The sequence below is a fragment of the Mirounga angustirostris genome, unplaced genomic scaffold (genome assembly GCF_029215605.1).
Source record: "Mirounga angustirostris isolate CCGP_5_RB_7025 unplaced genomic scaffold, mMirAng1.0.hap1 SCAF_6, whole genome shotgun sequence".
Classification (NCBI taxonomy): domain Eukaryota; kingdom Metazoa; phylum Chordata; class Mammalia; order Carnivora; family Phocidae; genus Mirounga; species Mirounga angustirostris.
In genome coordinates this window covers 149,823,102-149,843,129 of record NW_026991714.1, presented here as the reverse complement: position 1 = coordinate 149,843,129, position 20,028 = coordinate 149,823,102, and the positions used below count along the sequence as shown (strand labels likewise).

The 20,028-nt window shown below is 51.2% G+C and overlaps 1 protein-coding gene across 6 annotated transcripts in view; it reads right to left on the bottom strand.

Annotated features, from left to right (window-relative positions):
- Positions 1 to 235: 235 nt before the first annotated feature.
- Positions 236 to 20,028, bottom strand: part of DOCK1 (dedicator of cytokinesis 1) — a 489,580-nt gene continuing 469,787 nt past the window's right edge. For 5 of the 6 annotated variants that reach the window (XM_054508462.2, XM_054508463.2, XM_045879067.3 and 2 more), the window contains 6 exons: positions 18,564 to 18,701; positions 12,439 to 12,584; positions 9,623 to 9,821; positions 6,917 to 7,070; positions 4,423 to 4,583; positions 236 to 1,384 (listed from right to left, as the gene is read on the bottom strand). In XM_054508462.2, the coding sequence (XP_054364437.1) occupies positions 1,289 to 1,384; positions 4,423 to 4,583; positions 6,917 to 7,070; positions 9,623 to 9,821; positions 12,439 to 12,584; positions 18,564 to 18,701 (894 nt within the window). In that variant the 3' untranslated portion in view covers positions 236 to 1,288. Of the gene's footprint in view, positions 1,385 to 4,422; positions 4,584 to 6,916; positions 7,071 to 9,622; positions 9,822 to 12,438; positions 12,585 to 12,607; positions 13,455 to 18,563; positions 18,702 to 20,028 lie in introns of those variants that run through there. The other variant, XM_064595456.1, reaches the window with a different exon arrangement.

Genomic DNA, 20,028 nt, shown 5'->3' with positions numbered 1-20,028 from the left:
TCGGCAAGCTGGGCTCTGCTCTGCCCCTCCTGTAAAGGACATGCAGACACAGAGGGACACAGGTGCTGTCGATCTGGGCCCCAAGTGAGAGACAACAGGGGCGATTAAGGAAGATGCACACATACAGAAATTCAGGTCATAAAGCTCTTTAAGAAAGAAAAAGAGCAACAATGGCATTTACAGACACATTTTTTTTACGTCAAGGGATAAAAAACGGTAATATTCAGACACTGAGTCTTTTTAAATGGCTTTTTATTTTTTGTCGTCAATGAACAACTTTTGAGCCTACCAGAAGAGTATCATGATTACAGTGGATAAAAAAATATAGATGGCAGAATAAAAATATTAGGTTATACAAAGTTAGTTGTTTTGTTTTTTTAATCATCGCCCACCAACATTGTCAGGACTTTGGAGCTTAGAAAAAAAAAAATCGACAAAACTTAATTTGTGTTTTTTTTACACTTCTAGCAGTTAAAAATTAAGAACACGTATCGAGAATCATTTGCAGATGCCTATTACAATAAACGGAAGGACCAAAAACATTAAAACTTAAGTTCTAAGAACCATGATATATACAAACTTCTGTACAGAATGAGGACAGAAAGAAGTCACCCAATTAAAGCCATCTCTGTGCTATGGGCCTTCTCTTTTTAAAAAGAAAGAAAAGGGATCTTCCTATACTGGTATTTACTTTCCCACTTGGTCCAGTATTTCTAATGGTGTCTCCACTCCATAAATTAGTAACTGTTCAGTAGCTGAGAAATAATCCTATTTTAAATTATACCAAAGGAAATTAGGAACTGCCTTGAAAGGCTTGACCTTAACTGCCCCATACAGGCTGAAGATACACTTGACCACAAAGTCACACCTGCAGCCTTCGGGGGGAAGCTGGGGGTGGGCGTCGGGGGAAGATGAGCACTCGCTCCCTACACGGTCTCACGGGTGACGGCCCCAGCTCTCCTACTGTGCCAAACCCCGGTCAACCGCGTTCCTTGCTCAGTGTCATTTGGCACAAACGGAGGACTTCTGGGCAAGACTTAGGATCTCTCAAGACAGACATAGTCAGAAGCCCCCAATTTTGAGAAGCACAACAGTACCTTCCAGACCCACATCCACCTTGCTCCCCGGTGCGAAAGGCCACTCACGCCACGGCTGGAAAGAAACTCCTTTTCAGGACAAGCAATTGCATGGCGTGTCCAATAGCTCCACGCGGAGAGAGCAGACCCGGGAGAAGACACAGAGGGAGAGGGAGGGCTGCAGCGGGGCTCTCCACGCGGGCCTGCGGCCTTCACTGCACGATGCCCGAGTCCACCGACGTCTGCTTGCGCGCTGTCTTTGGGGGGGGTGGAGGTGGCGTTTTGCTGGGCAGCGGAGGTGGTACGTGCTGGAAAACACAGACAGAAGGCAGGTGCCGGGTTACTGATGTGCTCTGGCTGGGGGACCCGAGTGGCGGGCATGGGGCAGCCACGGAAAGATGCTCTGCACCCCCGGGGGGTGGGGGGCTGGGCCTCTCTGCGTGACCTGGGGCTGGGCAGCTGGTGGCGATGGGCCTTTCTGGCATCTCCGATCAGCGGCTTTCCACAAAGCGCATCAGACGTCTGCACAGCCCCCTGAGAAGGGAAGGCGCTGCTCTCTGCGTGGCGGTTTTAATTCCCGCTGCTTTGAATCCCCGGGGCCCCTGGAAATGGACTGGTTTCAGAACTGGACAGTTTAAATGGTGAAGAGCCAGGGTACAGGGGCAGAGCAGACCCAGGGCCACCCCGGCGGCCTGGCACTGTCCCAGCTGAGCGCTCCTTGATGAGGATCCACGGGCCTTGGCTCGTGCCCCCTGAAGATGTCCCTCAACTGTTCAGGGACAAACAGGCCCTTGGACAGGCTCTCTGGGGGTGGGCGAGAAGCCCTCCCTTTGCTCTTGGAACTGGAAAAGCCGCATGAGAGAGGGTCAGCTGGGTACCTGTGGCCACTATCCAAGGGACTCATTTAAAGGCAGTTTTTCGTTCAGTCTCTTCCAAAACTGCAATGAGGGGGGATGAGCAACAGTAGGGGATGTTTGAACTCTTCATGAGGGAGTCACAAGATATACAGAATGGGCGCAGCTGTGTCTCAATGAAACTATTTACAAAAAAAGGTAGCAGGTCAGGGCGCCTGGGTGGCTCAGTCAGTTAGGCGTCTGACTCTTGATTTCAGCTCAGGTCATGATCTCAGGGTCATGAGATGGAGCCCGAGTTGGGCTCTGTGCTCAGTGGGGAGTCTGCCCGGGATTCTCTCTCTACCTCTCCCTCTGTCCTCACCCCCACACATTCTCTGTCTCTCTGGACAAGAAAAAAAGAAAAGGCAGCAGGCTGTACTTGGTCCATGGGCCATCGTTTGCCCTTACAGTCCCACGAATGATTTGACAATTGCCAAGGTGCTAGGAACCCCTGTTTAAGGGCCCTGTCAGGGCGGGAGTGACTGAGGACAGCCGGCAGCACCCTCACGACCATCACAGACACCTGCCCCGAAGGAGACGCTCTGTAAATATGTGCGGGTCAAACAAGTAAGTGAATGAGCGAGTGAGTGAATGAATGAATGAATGAACGTGGTGAATAAATGAAGCACCAAATGAACAGATGGATGAATAAATGAGCAGACGGGCCACAGGTCGAATGAATCGGAGGGAGATGGCGGAACACTGTCACCGAAGCGAGGGGGGATCCTGCAGCAGCCTCTCGGGGAGGCTCACGCGTAACGCAACGTGAGGGGAGAAGTTTCAAGGACAGAACGGTGACACAGCAGTCTCTCCTCCGGTGACCAAATTTCCTCCCGATTCGCAGACAAGGAAATACTAAGACGCAGAAGAGAATAAAGAGGGAAACATTGAACTGAGGCACAGTGAGATGACATTGAGACATTATAAAAAATGAAGTAGAAAAATAGACTCTGAGTTTTCCCAAGGTTGGTAAGAACAGTTAAAAACAGGCAAAAGCGAACAGCTATTTCGAGATGTGATAAAATGGTGGCTTCCGTACGTGTGCAAGCCACAGCAGTGGGTCTGAGTGCGCCAGACTGACCCAGCCAGATGCGGGCACGACGCTGCAGACGTCCTTCGTGCCCGCTAGGAAGACGGTGGGTTTATCACGATGAAGCAGAATGACAGGTCGGATTACTGCTTCTAAGAGCCATTTGGAAAGAAATGACAGCTTAACGTGGTGACAACCAGAGACAGGGTTGACCACAAGGCCGAGGCCGATCAATGACAGTGGCAGAGGTATCGATCACCCCCCGAGGCAGACGAGCGATCATTACCCTACAACAGCCCCCCGGGCCTGCACAGAGGGGAGCACCCTGGAATCGCCACCGCCTCCAGTGGATTACGACACGCTAATCCACAGGCCTGTCACTGGAACTCGTGCTCGTGCTGCGGGAAATCAACGAGACTTGGGTAATTAATCCAACTGAATTCACAAAGGCTCGCCCATGTTCCTTCCTGACCCAACAGCACGTGGCATTAGTCGCTTGGAATGATGCAGCAAGAGCATCAGAGATGAGAAAATGCTGCCCCTGCATTGATCTGTAACAAAACAGATTCGGTCATATTTCCAAGTTCAGAACTTTCAGTTCACTGGCGGAGGGAGACCCGGGGGACATTCCTGCTTTTCCAATTATATAAAGGTATGAAAACAAAGGTGTGATCAGTTAACTAAGCTGTTAGGAAAACAACAGCCCAACCAATCAATGTTCTCACTCGACTCCCTGGGCCTCTTTCCTTCTGACTTGGAGTTAAAAGTTGGCGGGAAAGGTCAGACTCCCGTTTCTGTGGTTGCAGCGAACCATTCCAGCCTCCTGCAGAGCCATGACGGGGTAACGCGGCCCCGTCTCCGGGGCCAGTCCCCCATCGTGGCATCTCTGGGGACAGAGGGCCGATCTGAAAGGCTCTGTGGCCTCAGAAGGTCAATCATCCCTTCAGCATCCAAGATGAAGTCCCACTGCTGGTGTGTGTTTTTATAGAAAAGGAAGAATCGAATACGTGTACTGTAAATAAAACCCCTCTCTTCTGCCCTGCTCACAAGAGGAGATAATAACCTTGCAGAACACTCCATAAAAAAGTACCCACAGAAAGAAAGAAAGAGTGAGCACATAGATTTATATTGGTTTTTAGGGGCGAAAGTGTGCACCCTGACCTCAGCCCACGGCCACCCGAGAACAGAGAACCTTGAGAACCAGAAGAAGGACGGGTTGGATCTTTAAGGAATGTTTCCAGAGTGGGATGGATGCCACAGAACCAAGATCCCGTGGACAGAATTCTTATCGCTTTGACCTCTTTTGTCAAAATCAAACGTGGGCTGGCCCAAACCAAGCACGCTAACATCAGCAAGGAGGGATTTCCATTTTGTGGAGGGAACGATTTTAAAAACCCACCTTTCAGGTTCCCAGCTGACTTACCCTCTGGTGAGGAGGAGGGGGCGGGGGCGTGGGCGAGCTGATCAAATCCTGGTTTTCCACCAAGTTCCCATAATCTGCCATGCTGCCTTTGAGAGGCAGGGGGGGCGGGACCTCGGCTGTGTCCATCCCAGTCACGCTGGTCATGCCGTTCAGCTCCAAACCTGGAAAACCGGATCGACTGAGAGTCAAACGTCCCCACCGAGTGCCCAGGCGGCTGCTTCACCTTCTCTCTGGGAGAGGCAGGGGAGGGGGGCGGCAGAAACGCGCGTCGACTGAGAAGAGAGGCGAGCTGGGAGGGGCAGAGAAGGTGAAGGGTCGGATCCTCGCCTAAAGGCATGTTCTAGAACGAGAATACCAAGTGCCACAAAGACATCTAAAATGGGAGTTTAAAGGGGGCATCAATCCACTGTACAAATAGCCACGTCAAGCTTGGGCCCCCGCCAGCCCCTCCCAGGCCTCTGTGTGTTGGGGGCATCTACACAGCGGGGTGTCACAAGGACTGTCTACCCGCGTGTTTTCAGAGCCTTAGCCAGCATCCTGCGGCTGTTACTGGGAGGGCTGCACGAAGCGAAAGCTAACGATGCAGGAGCCGGCCAGTCACCCACCCTTCGAATCTCTCGACAGGGAAACTCACGATGGTACGAAATGAAGTTATTAGCAGTCACGGGCACTGTGGTTGTTACTTTTAAAGAAGCCAAGGGGGAAGTGCAATCGATTTTTAAAGCCAACTGAAAATACAGCCAGGAAATGGCTGGATAATCATTAAGACAGGATACTCTTTCAACCCTCGTGGAGGCTCGTAGGAAAAAAAATTGTTTTTCTTTTATATTAGAGGAAAATTGACATTTTTACTGATGGGTCCCACTGGATGAAAACTCCTTCATTAGGGGAAAGGCTTCCTGGGGGAGTTGTGGGTTTCTGAGGGAGGCTTGCCAGTGAATCCAAGGCATCGAGAGAAAACGAGTCCGATGAACGGGCGCCTGGGTGGCTCAGTCGGTTAAGCCACTGCCTTCGGCTCAGGTCATGATCCTGGAGTCCCGGGATCGAGTGCCGCATCGGGCTCCCTGCTCAGCGGGGAGTCTGCTTCTCCCTCTGACCCTCCCCCTTCTCATGCTTTCTCTCTCTCTCTCTCATTCTCTCTCTCAAATAAATAAATAAAATCTTTAAAAAAAAAACGAGTCCGATGGAATGAACACCCTTGTGACTTCTCACTCGCCTGCTTTCTGTGTTGTGGTAAACTACACAGAACATAGAGTTTGCCATTTTAACCATAATTCATTGTATAAATCAGTGGCACTGGTTACGTTCACAGTGTTGGGCAACCATCACCACTATCCGTTTCCAAACTCTATCATCCCGAACATATTTAGAGGAAATAATAAAATATTTTTAGAAAAAGATTCTGGGGTAATAGTATAAGGATGTGAGGATGTAACACCCAGAGACCGTCTCTTTCCCAGCGGCTGGGAAGCTGCCCCCTCAGTTAGGGTCCTCCACGGCTACAGTGCTGACCCCCCACCTGACAGGCCCCAGAATGGCCACTGCTCCCCTTTCAGCAAGAAGAAAACCAGGTGCAAATGACAATGGTCCGTGCCTTCCAGAGCCTCTGCACAGGGCAGAGGAAGGAAGGTGGGTCCTCCAGAGGAGGAAGGTGGGCCCGCACTCCCTGCCACCTTCCTCCTGCCAAGACCTCTCCTCTCTGGCAGGCCTGGATTTAGTGGGGAAAAGCTGATTGCCACTGGTAGTGGGTTCAATCATGTCCCTCCAAAATACATGTCCACCCAGAACCCCAGACTGTGACCTGATTTGAACATAGGCTCTTTGCAGATGAAATGAGTTAAGGATCTCAAGATGAAATCATCCTTGATTTACAGTGGGCCCTAAAGCCAATAGACACTGCAGTGTGTTTATAAGAAGAGGAGAGGACTCAGGAGGTAGACCACATGAAGAGAGAGGCAGAGATTGAAGGGGTACATCTATAAGCCAAGGAACACTGAGGATTGTCAGAAACTACCAGAAGCTAGGAGAAATGCATGGAACAGAGTCTCTCTCTGAGCCTCTGGCCTCCACAAGGGTGAGGGAATAAATCTCTATTGTTTTACAGGTTTATGGTAATAAGTCACGGCAACCCTAGAAATTGGGAAAAACTAGAAAAATTAGTTATGTGCTTAGCTCTTCAGAACAGTCTGGAAATGTTTCTTCACTTTACGTTCCTCCTGAACACAGGAAGGGCCAAGACCCTCGTGTGGTTCGTATCCTATGACACAAAGAGGGAGGCTGTCCATGCGCCTCCCACGCCTCACTCCCCCCCGCCACCAGGGAACATGGGAAGACCGATTTGCCAAAGCCCGAGGGGGACTCCCTGTACGCTGGGTGCTTGGGGAAACTCCATCTGGGGCAAGGTGAGGAGGCGAGCCTAACCTCACAGCCTCAGGGCAACGAGGAAGTCACAGAGCAATGTCACCAATTCCAACATGGAGAATGTTCCACTCACTCGACTGCAAACTGAAGCTGAGCTTGGCCCTTGGCGTGACCGGAGGGGGTGCTGGCTGGGAGGACGGTGACGACGGGGACACTGAGAAACGTCGTTCACTTCCAGTGACATTGAGCACCTGGCTCTTCGGTCTCTGGGGCCGCAGGGGGCTTATCTACGGTGGAGGAAAGAGCACAGTTAGATTCTGCCATGGCTGAGCTGTGTCCCCCATGACTCACAGGTCGAAGTCCTCACCCTCAGTACCTGTGACCGTGACCTCACCTGGAAATACACTCCTTTGCAGATGAGGCCATTAGGGTGGGCCCTAACCCAGTAGGACTGGTGTCCTTATAAAAAGGGGGGATCTGGACACAGACACATGCACACAGGGAGAACTCCAGGTGAACGTGCAGGCAGAGATCAGGGCGATGCCTCTGTGAGCCAAGGTATGCCGAATATTGCCATGGGGGAGGCCTGGACAGGGCTAATGTGCATGGGGACTGGCGACAGTCCTAGCCCATGAGGCACGTTCTGATGACTCAGGAAACCGAAGGATGCTTTCCTGGTGCGATGCAAAATCGCCCCTGGAGGACCCTCCATGCCGCCCCAGGCTCTGAGTCTCAGCTAAAGGTCATGAGACTGCTGATGATGCCAAATCAAGCAGGAAGCTGAGCCCAGCCCCCCGGAGGGACAGAGGTATAGCCTCTGTCCAGCAGAAGCTTCGGGGGCCAGGTGCAGGGCGAAAAGCTAAGGCCAGCCCGGCAGGCCCAGGGACCACCAGTTGGTGCTGGCCTTGCCCTGGGGCATGGCGCTGCTGCTTCTCGGGCAAACCTGCCCCGACCTGCCCACCTGCTCTGCCCCGCGGCCCCTGGCTCATCCTGGGCACACGGAGGATGGCCTAGGGAACACCTCGCAGACCTCGCTGACCGCTGTCCTCTGGAGGACAAGGCCCCTCTGGGGAGAGACAGGTAGCTGGGCTGGACCGAGAACAGCGAGTCTGCCCCCAGCCAGAGGTCTGTCCCCAGAGCTGCCGCGGCTGCAGTTATTCTGAGAGTCGTCAGAGGCTGACCGGGGGCCGGGTCCTCTGCTCCGAGCCGGATGGTCCCCAGCGTTCGTGTCTGTGCACTTGCCGAGGGCCCTTCAGGCCCACTTTGGCTGAACTCGGCCCACCTCTGCTAGTGTCCCTGGGAGCCAACAGGGCCACGGCGGGGAGGGACAGAACGTGCGTGGGACGGCCAAGTGCCTGGCCCGACCTTCGACCTCTCTTCACACAACCAACCGTGAGCTCTGCCACGTGGTTCAACTTCCCTCAGGCCCCTGGTTTTAACAGCTTAAAAGGGAGCTTAAAGGAAAATACACGAAAGGACATGTGGCGTGTCTGGCCCCTGGTAAATATCTTGTGCTTCTGTTAATTCCCCGACCCAGTTCTGATGTTCTGATGATCTCTCTGCTGGGCTTCAGAGACGGTGACCTTGGCTACGTCAGAAAGGTCACTGTCACCCCAGCTGTCCAGAGTAGTGGACAGAGAACGCTGGGTGGTTCATCAGAGACCTCTTCCTCCCAGCTGCGGGAGGCCCAGTGCCTGCCAGTCCCCTTCCCGCGCTCTGACGCCCCTGGCCACACTCAGGCTGCAGTCAGAGCTGTGTCTAAGGCCTCAGAAGGGCATTCGCCTTCTTGAAGGCCGTGTCGTGGCTCCCGAATCTGCCTTCTGCCTCTAGATAGCCAAGCAACACATGCCTGCCTGTCTGAATGGCACGCAGTGTGGGTGAGTCGTACCCTCTGGCTTTGAGATATAAACACGCCAAGAAACGTGTCTTATTAAAAGGGGGTCCCACGTGAGCTCTTTTGTCAAGCAACCCTTCAATCACAGCCAGGACAGGCCAGAGGCTCCTGCCCGGGGCGGGCACGTTCCTGGCCACCGTCCAGACAAGGGCCCCTCGTTTCTAGGGGGAGGCGGCTCTGGGCCTGACTTAACCTTTGAAGCTGACAGCCTGTGAGAGCCTTCCCTTGATTTCGTTTCCAGCCCACAGACAGCGCTTTCTGAATAAAGTTCACCCGAGAAGCTACCCATGCCTCCTTTGTGACCTCAGCCCCCACCACCGCTGTGTGCTCTGGGAAGCGGCCGTCCCGGGGTCAAGTGCGTGCGGCTCGGGTTCAGGTTAAATCCCAGAAAGTCCTTCTGAAACATGGCAGAGAAGAAAATGTGGGGCAGATGAGGCAGGGAGGCCAACGTGGAGCTGCGTGCTGCAGGCAGATCCCAGCAGGAGGGGCTTTGGGACTCCCGCCGAGCAGATTCTAACTCGGCGGTACCTGGGGCTCAGAGATTTTGGGTCAGGAAGGGGAGAGGCAAAGGCGACAGCCAACCTGGAGGACTGTTTTCAGACAACAGAAGCGTTCCTGTTCATCTTCTGAGATGTCAGGATGTGTCTTGGAAGCAAGTCCTACACTGCTGCCGAGAGCCTAGAACCAGCGGAGTCCCTTTGGGACGGGGGATGAATGCTAAGACAGGCACCTTCCAGAGAAGGGAAGCTCCACTCTGAGCCTCCAGATGCCCTACAGCATTGGGTGATACAAGGAGAGGGTCGAGGGAGACCTCAGATTTGCAAAGTGACTGTTGGATAGAAAACTCAGTGAAATCCAATTGACAGCTCCATTGGCTAAATGCAGAGCAAAGGTAGGTCCCAGAAGCTACCGCAGAGTGGGGAAGAAGGTTCCATGAGGAATTACCGTCTCTGAAAGAATCACAGCCTCAGACTGCTGCCCGGAAATGTCAGTGGGTTTAAATTCCTTATCAAATATCTCTTGATGTTTGCTGTTCCTTTTTTCCTTCTTCTTGTCCTTCTTCTCCTTCTCTGGGTCATCCTTGTCCAGCTTGTCCTGGGACCTGGAGTGCATTTTCTTTGGCAGGAGAGGCTCCAGAGCAAACCTAGAAGAAATGGTTCTTTAAATCACTCATGACTTAAGTGGAGAACAGTTGCTTCTCACCCGGCAGATAAATGGGAGCCCGTTCCCAAGGAATCTTAAGTGCTGCCTGGGAACTGCGCAGGCTTACAGGAAAGGAATGATTTATAAAGAGAGGCCAAGGGGGAATTAAGATACATATTAACCAGCTGTAACAGAGAGACTGTTTGCGACCGAACAAGATCAAACTGGAAAGAAACAGAGACAAAGTGGAAAGAAACAGAACACGCATAGGAGGACGGGGGGGTTGTGAAGTCTGAGCGGATAGGACACGATGACATAAAGAAGATTATCTCAGATTTCTGATGGGAGGATGGTATTTAGGGTATGTTTCAAAAGGGGCGCCCTCGCCTTGTAGAGATTCATACTAAAATATTCACAAATGCAATAAGAAGAAATAGGCAGATGCCAATGCAAAGAAATTTCTGTTATCTTGATTCTGCCCAAGTTCCTACAGCCAGCTCAAGATTACAGATACGTCAGCTCCTTCAATTTGAAAGCCTTTTGGACGACTCCATGAGAAGCAAGCCGATTCCAGCTCATAGGTACATGGAGAGGCCCTGAGTTTTTCAGCACTGAGCACTGAGCGGGAAGACCCGGGTTTTGACTCTGCCACCTACTGGGGAGTCTCCACATGCCCTAATCCCTGTGGGCTGGACATGCCCAGTCTCAAGACGAAAGGAGGACACCACCGCTCTTGTGTCTACTAATACCAACTGGCTGGTATAAAACCATGCTAATGGTTAGTCTGTGGAGTAAGTGGATCTTGGATTAGCTTCTAAGGCACGTGTCAAAGCTGACTATGCAAACACATCTACGTGCAATTGTGGTTTGCTGTTTTAACACAAGACTGGGGCGGTGGTGGTGGTGGGGGGTCCCATCCTGCTTCTGTCCTAGTAAGTCAAATCAGGAGAGAGAAGAAATGACTCAGTTCTAAGGTTGGAGTTACATCCTCTGCAGTAGGAAGGAGTTAGGAGGGAGGGCCAACATGGATAATGGTATGAAGATATCTTAAAAACTTTATAAACTTCCAGTTATAAAATAAATAAGGCACAGGAATGAGAAGTACAGCAGAGGGAATATAGTCAATAAAAATAAAATAATCCTCAAGATTTTATTCTGGGTTTTGTATAACTTGAGACAATTAACGTAGGGAGAAAAAATAAGATCGATGGACAACTTTCAGCTCAGGGGGAACACCTATAAATATCTCAATGAGTACACAAAGAGCCAAGAGAAAGACAGGTTACATTTAAAATTTTTCACATTATGAGAAGCACCTGCTGACAAGATGAACTTTTATTCTGCATGTAACCTGTGCCATTTGGGACCAAAGTCTCATTTTCTCCACATTAATTACACAGCTAAGGGTGGTAACCCTAGAATGAACAAAAATCTGGAGTCTAATAAAGATGCCTCCCAGTTCAAGGTTAAACAATGCCTCCTGGGAGAAGGAGGCGTGTGTTCACACGTGTGATACACCACACCTCTATCTAAGACCTCTAGATCAATTCCCACCCTCACCCCTACGTTCTTGGAAATGTAAAAACCTTTTCATAACTAGCTTGGGGATTTTCCTGGGGAAAAGTTGAATTATATTTCTTTAGCAATCTTGCTCTAAGTGACAAGCACACATGATTTAAATTCCTTTAAATTGAGAATTTCCATATGGATTTGGCTTTATAAGTAGCAGACTATGATAAATATGACTGTTAAGAAAAAAAAATGTGGGTTTAGTTTTCAATCCTCCACTGGGCACACCGGTCATCGGCAACAAAGGGCGCTTAGATTTGAGCTGTTCCTTGGGGTGCTCTGGAAGCATGTATCTGCGTGTGGCGGGGACCGGAAGCCTGTGGGTTTGGTAAAGCAATGGATGGGAAACCCAAGGGGGTTGCACAAACACACCACTGTGCAAACTCCACAGTAAAATAATTAGCAGTTGGTCTCTGGGGTTTTAACTGCATGACACATTTTTCCTTTCTATTTAATAAGAACAAACTTTACATATTTGCTACTCAAAGACACAGAAAAATTACTGATATTTTTTAACACTCAAAGTTAATGCAAGAGACACAGTGGGAACTCCACCAAAATTAACTAGTCTATTAGCTTCTTGTTTGGCTCTAAGGTCACTTTGTGCTATTGAGTGCTCAGCAGCAAAACCGGGGTCTCCAGAGAAGTCTTGTAGAAAGAAGGTGGCCTTGCCAGCCCTCAAGCCTGACAGTGTGAGACAGTTCTGTGCTCGTTGACACCAAGGAAGTGAGCAGGAGATGGAAAGTACAAGCACACAGCCAGCAAGCAACGTATTACACTCCTTCCAGAACTTCCAGAACAGAACTGAACCAACACTCACTGGAGGTTTTAAAATCTGATGGAAACCTTACCCAGAGAATTTTTTCTCAAAAACTCACAAGACCCTGAAAGTCATCCTGGGCACTAGAGTTGCAAAGTCTTGGAGGGTTTCAGTTTCAAAGATAGTTTCGATTTTAAGAAAAATCCTGTTGTGATCAAACAAACCCAGGGTCCTGGGGGCTCCTCACAGGACCCTCTAAACCCCTTCCTTGCTGCTGAGCCGGACTCACCCATCAGAGCCTGGCCTGGAAGGGGTGCTGTCCGATGATAGGGAAGACACAGAGGCCACCGACAGAGGCCGGGATGAAGACGGCATCGTGAAGGATCGGACCATGGACCGGGGACGGCTGCCTCTTCTGTCATCCAGACTTGAGGGCTGACAGTAAGAGAGAGAGAGAGAGAGAGAGAGAGGCTTGTTTGATGCTCTTCTGCCAAAAGATTTCTGGCCCGCCATGGTCAGACCCTTGGGACCAAGTGGTCTTAGCAGCCTAGATTCTAGACCAAAATTGTCCACATTTTTATGAGCAGTGCATATTCTTGTTCAGAGTTAGAGATGAAAATGATGATTATTTCGGGGTTTTTTGAAATCTTACCTGATCTTGTGAAAAATACGCTAACCCTCCTGTTTTTCTAACATTTTAAGCGCAGTTTTCTTTACCAACACCACAATGCATCAGCCTGTTCCAAAGCCAACACAGAATGTAGTGAGCAGAAAATTTATTGAGTAGCATCTAGATTGAAGAAACTGCAAGATCATGAGATGAACTTTGTACCTCTCTGCATGTCGATAAACCATGCAGATCACCAAAATACACGGACATGTCTGACCGAATTTCTCCAGAATGAACTAAGATGCTCCTGCTGCTTAGTTAAAGATGGATTTGCTCCCCTGCCAGTGACTGGTACGGGGGGGGGGGCAGATGAAGCCATGGCTGGAGCTGCTCAAGCTCCTCCTCCCAGCCAGGCCGTGAACCAGAGATGCATTCTGGAGAAAAACAGTCTCTGGATGGAGTCTTCCATCCTCTCTTTGAAACAGGATTTATATCACCCAAACACGAGTCACGGAAATATAGCTCATGTCAATATCCGATTACCTAGAAAATGCTAGTGTACCTGTGCCCGAAGACCAGCTGCCGCAGAGGCTCCTTCCTTGATCCTGAGGATGGAGGGCACTTCCTCTCCGGGTGGCTTTGACCTTCCCACCTCCCAGCCCCACACCAGCGAAGATGGCACCTCGGGCAGTCACCTGTAGAAGATGTGCTTGGGACCATGGCTGATTACACACCGAACACAACTTCCACATCCGAAAAGTGGGCCTGTGTCTTCAACAGGTGTTTTGCACATGAAATACGACTTGATCTGTCTGCTATCTCTTTAGGAGTAAACGGTTCACAACAACAAAAGCACAGTTTAAAGCAGGAGTCGGTAAACTCGTTCTGTGGACGGCCTGATAGTAAGTATCTTAGGCTTTCCGTCCCCCTGCTCAGCTTGGCCACCGTAGCATGAAAACAGCCAGAGATGATACAGAGACGTGTGAGCAGGGATGTATCCTAATAAAACCCGGTTTACAGTAAGGGCAGTGGGCCACAGTTTGCCCACCAACGGTGCAAAGCCACGTGGTGCTGGAATCTGCCCACACGGAGGGGAGGTCTTGGGTTTGGCACCAAGGATGGCGCCGTTGCCCACCCCCAAGGAGACGTCCATTGTCACTAACTGGCCTTTACCTATCAGGAAACTAAAAAGGAACTAAGTACAAACTAGTCCAAGTTGTGGACATGCTTCCTGTACAAAATCTAGCAACTCAAAGTCTACAGAAGGCTCTTCTCAGCCTTTCTGAGACACATGTCGACGCAGCCCAAGGCCTGGCTCTCTGACGCGTGGCTCCCCCGGTCCCCCGCGTCTCGGCTGCGCCCCGGGACTGTTCGGTGTCCCGCTATTCCTGACCCTGCGCCAGGCCCGCCTGACGGCCTCAGCCGCCGCCGCGCTCGGCCACCGCTCCTCTCTGGCGTCTCTGTGGGATTCGAGCCTCTTCGCGCTTCGAATGAGCCCAGCCACCATCCCCTGCCATTTCCTCCAGAGCAGTCGCCTCTGAGGGCGGCTCATGGGGGGCATCTGGGCACCCGCCTACCACCCCTGCAGGGCTGCCTTCCCGCCTCTCCCCTGCAACAGCCTCGGGCTTCACTCCCACCTATCCTTTCTGGACTGGGGTTGCGGGGGGAGAGCAGAAGGGCAGAAAACCAGCGACGTCAGGCTCAGGTGATTCCTGTGGCCGGGAGGATGCTGCCTCCATATCCCACCACTTCTAGGCACAGGGAGACTTGCATTCAAGGAAACGCAGCGGAGCATACAGAGGAGAAGAAATGTGACCCGTCCGACATCCGGGTGCTGTGAGCCCCACTCCTCGCCTGACGGTTTCCGTTTTTCTGGTGAAATGATCCTCACAGCTATGCGAGCAATGCAAGCGTTGAGTGCGCAGGGAAGAGGAGGGAGCCAGTCGTGGACCAGGAGGCGGAGATGGCCAGCGAGAACCACCTCACTCCAGCTCTTAGGAAGGCCCAGAAGACCCTTGAACATCCTACCTCCAACCACAAAGGGCTGGTGATGTCCCTCAAGAGGCAAACTGGAGTCTTGGGCGGATGTACCAGTATGGACTGGAAAGAACAAAGGGAAGGGGGGGATGGCAGGAGCAGGGCTCTGGCCAAGGAGGGACAGAAGCCACTCCTGGGTCCCACACTTGAAGGTCACCCACTGGGTGTGGCCATGGGCCCCACTGGGCCATTTGTCTCACAATTCCTTCTTGACTGAGCAGAGCCTCTAAAAATTAAAGAATTGGGGACTTTTTTTTTTTTTTCATCTGAAGCGACTTGAATTTCTTCCAGCCATGACAGATGTAGCTCCAGCGTCAGGAGAACATGAGTAAACCGATGTCCCCGTGTCCCAACACCAGGGCTGGCAGGGTGGAGGTGGGGCAGTTAGAACTGGGCTAGAATTTTGGCTCTGGTACCGACGATGGGACCTCGTATCACACGTGGAACCACTCTGAGCCTCAGCTTCCTCCAGAGCACGCCGGGAATAATCATCCCACCTCGAGAGGCTGGTGTGAGGATGACATGGGCAGCTGGAGCCCACTGGCCTTGGCACACTCTGAAGGTACCTCCCATCGTCCTTGCTGTTGTCATTATTATGGCTTGAAGCAAACACTCATTTTGGCTCTCTTACCAGAAGCGAGCCCGGCCCTGCTCAAAAGCTCTGACAGGTTTGGTGTCCTTGTCTTCCAGCTGAGCCCAAATGCCTCCCCTTGACCCCCATACGTGCCTACTGCCTGTGTATCAGGGGTGGGGTGAGCAGGGCTGAATTTAATTGCAGCGACCAGTGTTTTATGGGGTAGGGTGAGAAGCAGGTACATTTCTTTTCTGGAAGACACAGCAGGTGCTCGTGGCCCCCTCCTCAGGGACCCCGGCGTCTGCACTCCTCACTCCCTATGCATCTGGAGAAGTGGCGCTGTGAGCTTTTGTCCTGGGAGCAGAGGCCCCCTAGAGCCCCAGCATAGGCAAGGTGAGGGCCAGTGGGGAGGGAGCAGGGGTCTGGAGGAGCCGCCTGTGGATTAAGAAGTCAGAGGGTGTCCAAGTCTTCTATCTATGGCTTTGGCTGGATCAGAAAAATTGACAAAATGGTTTATGTCTCTTCTATGGGGTTTTTATTTTTAAATCCATTTTTTTTTTCAAACAGGATGATACTATATTGCCTTTCCAAGTATTCTGAGATGCTTGCAAGTTTTCAGAGTAGATAAGACAGGAAAGGCTCATACCAGACTGCTTTTTATTGCCGCTTTTCTCAGAGCATGACAGGGGCATCTGCCTGTCTCTCTATCTGCTCAAGGGAGGCAAGCTGCAGAGCCTGCCGCTCGGGTCCCAGGATGGAGGACTCAGGAAGGCAGCTCCAGCAAAGAAAGCATCCAAGGGGAGGAAATGCACCCTTGATTCTATTCCTCAATCCCAATAAGCCTGACCAGCCCCTAGCTGGGCTTGGGTGCGGTGCTGCCCAGGCTGCCCCTAGAGAGAGGTGGGCAGTTTGGTGGGCATGACGTGTCTCAGGATGTGGTGGACACCGCTCATCTCTGGCCAAAGATGGCTGCGTCGGAACAGGGGAAACCTGTCCTGGAGGAGGGGGACACCCCCGCCCCCTACGCAACAGGCCTGCCTCCTGCCCTGGCCTTCCTTCTCCCCTGGGCCCAGCAGCAAGCCCGCACAGACGTAATGAACCCCAGCAGAGAACGGAATAGGAAGGATGTGTGGTGAGCCAGACAGGTTTCTGTCATTTTGAAATACAAGTTATGTGAGTGGTAAAAGAGGAAGCCTTTCACTTTTCAGTATAAAAACTCTTAAGATCTCACACGTGTTTGTTTCTTAGAAAGACTTAAGAGTGGTGTAAGTCTTGGGAAGAGACTCATGACGACGCACCCTGAAATTCTTGCCACTCGACTCTTGACTGCAATGAGTTGCAAGCCCCGAAGTGATCAAGCACTCCTCAAGGGTTCTGCCCGGCACGAGGGGTCCTCCAGTGTAGCCGGCAGGAGGGCACCCCGGCCCCCAAGCCTGGTCCCTGCGAGCAGCTCCCGCTGGGTCGGCCGCCCTGGGTCCCCACGCGCTGAGTTTTCAGACCAGAGCCCCGAGGTTGCGTTCTCTTGGCTTTGCCAGGTTCACACCTGCTGGGGATGCACTGCTGCACCAGAGTCCGGCCACAGCGGGCAAGGGTGGGCAGGCTGGGTCAGCATGGAGTGGAATCAGAGCCAAAGGAGCCCCTTTCCGGGGGGACTCTCAGTCTCTCACAAGAGAAGGAGAAGCTCTGCCGTGTAAACTAAGGGTAGTGGCTAAAAGCACAGACTGGGAGGCAGACCGTTGGGCTTCAAACTCCATCAGTGGCCGGCGTGACCTTGCATCCCCTTTTCCCCATCTGTACAATGAGGATGACCACAGTGCCTCCTTCGCAGTGTTAAGGTGGAGAAGCCAGTTCCTATTTGCAAAACACTTGGAAAGGTCCCTGGCATATGGTAAGCACTAAATTAGTGTTTGCTAAGGGAGCTAAATGTGTGAAAAAAAAGAAGTGAGTTCAACAGCAAGAGCAACAGAGAACTGTAGAGAATGGCAGACAGATGGAATTGGGCCGAAAAAGGACCCAAAATGGTGCCCTACACTGGACACCTGGTTCTTCAGGAAGGACAGAAAAGTGTCGTGCGATGTGAGAAGCAGAGTACCTTCTACAGCATGCCTTTGGTTTGCAGGAAGGTGGAAACCTTGTGTGCCCTCACCCCCTTCATGCCAAGGGCTGGGATTCTAAATCGGAAGCCTCACTGCCTCTTTTTGTCACACTGTTGCTTCCCTCCAAACAACAGGGAAAGGGGGCCTTGAATCATCTGCTGTGTCTGACATTTCCAGAGTCCAGGGACAGTCAAAGTTAGGAACCACCAAGGCTCCCAGAGACCACAGGGCTCACACTGCCAGATACTTTGCCTCATTACATATCACAAGCCACACTTTTATCACGATCTTGATCCCAGCCCCCACTCAGAAACTTCCACAAACTCTTGGCAAAAGCCCAGTTCTGCCCTTCATCCAGAGCAAAGCCTCCTGCCCCACACCGCGCCAATCCAGGCTCTTGGAGGCTGGGCACCTTTCCGGCTTTTCCTATGATTTCTCTTCTTTCCAAGACATGTCTACGTCTGCACGGCCTCCGGCCTGCCATTCGAATTCCGGCCTCCCAGCCTTTGCTGAGTGAACCCTTCCTCCCCACCTCCTCCCCAACTGTCTCCAGCTTACCTTTCTTGGCCCAGACCAATGACCACTCCTTTAAGACGTAAGTCTTTGCTAACAATTTCAGATCTCAGTAAACCATAGCGACTCTCTCCAATGACTTTGACTTTGGACTGGACTTAGGCTCCAGCTCTGCCTTAGGACATCATGAGTTCTGGTGCCCTGTGTGTTACCTAACCCTCTGTATGTGGTGTATGGCTGGAGGTGTGGCCTCTACGGCCAGCCGAAGTTGAGTCCCATGGGCCTCTGGGTGGTTTTTCTGTTGCCCCACCACATTAAGGATAGACTGTGTTCACAGCAGGTGAGCAGGGCGTTTGGTGATCAAGCAAACTCATGAACGCTTACTCACCCTGACACTTCCGATTATTGAAAGGAGCTTGCTGGCTTACTGACGATGGACTTCCGAGGGGGCCGAGGTCCTTCAAATCCCACTTCCCCAGTAGGCATCACACATACATCTTACTCACCCTGCCTGTGAGCCTGTCACAGTTGGACAATTGAACGCAAAGACACCCATCTCCCCTTCTGCAAGTCTACCCACTTACCATGGTTCGGACACCGTATTGCTTTTCCACTTTTTCCTTTAGCTGTTTGAAACAGGCTTCCATTCTCTCATGAAATGGCCTCAGTGCTTCTGTGACTTTGTCTCCGTGAATCCTGATCCCTTCAGCCAAAAACGGAATCTGAAAAACGTAGCAGTCAACACTCCTTATTTCCTGGTTAATGGTCTAGAGAGAGCCACGCACACCAGGCAGAAAGTGGCACTGTGTGCAAAATCCAACTGCTTTGTTTCCAAATCAAACCGTGAATCAAAGTCATCAGCAGGCACATGACCCCCAACAACCAAAATGTTCAAATTACAATCATTTGTGTTTTAAATTGGACACGTCTCGTGCAGTGCTCAGCGCACGACGGCCACTCAGTACCTTGCCTGACTCCCATTGGCCGACCAATCCTAGAATAGACTCATCTGTGCTTTCCTCGTGAATTGGGGAAGAACTGCAGTTTGAATCTGTTTAGCTGTAACTTGATCTATTAGCAAAGGGTCGTGTCACAGTGCAAAGATTTTTTTTTTCTTTTTTAGCCCAGATTATTGCCTCTCTAGGCAATTGAGAACCCTATTCTAAAACTTAAAAATCTAATTACGTGTGATCTATAGTCCTGAAGGATCTTCTTATTTGGAAAGGAAAACCAAATTTATTCTTCCTTAAAACTAAAAATAATCATTTCTCTGCCAACACTGCTGTCACGAAATATCCATGCCAACACTTCACTCCCAAGCGCGGAGATGGAGCTGACCTTTAAAAGCGTCGCAGGGAGACGTTTTCATTCCCCAGCCCCAGAGACCCTCTAGCATCACTGCTGTTGGGGGCTGGAGGGGGTTCCAAGGAGGGCTTTCTTTCCCCAGCTTCTGCTTTCCCCCAGCGCTTGGACCAAGAGTTTGACATTCTTCAGTGCAATCAAGCTAAGAGGCTTCCTCTTAATAATTTATAATTAAATCAAAATACTGATTAAAAACAGATTTCCCTAATATGACAGAACACCAACCTAAATGAGCAGATTTATTAGGAAGCAGGATAAAAGTACACAATTGAATTTCATGTGAACAAATCCGAGAAATCTTACCAAGATGAATCAATGCATAAAATGTATTTGGTTGCCATTTAGAGCACGCAGCTGTTGCCTCTTGTGGTCTCCAGGGAAAGACGAAAGAAGTGAGGGCTCCCATGTCACAGCCCACCCAGCCTGCCCTCGGGCTGCACGGGCACAAAGCTTGTTTCGCTGACAGTTGGGCCTACCCCCAAGGTTTGGGCCAGGCATCCCTTTGCGGCCAGTTACTGCCTAAAGGACAGGGTGCATGCAGGTGAGCCTTCACAATGGATGAGATGTTTTAATATTCCGTATGAATTACTCTTGCAGATGGCAGCTTCCCCAGAGCTAGCCGCAGTGTGGTCAGGTTCAACAGTAGAAAATGCTCACATTAATCCTTTTGCTTCCTGAGTTCTGCCC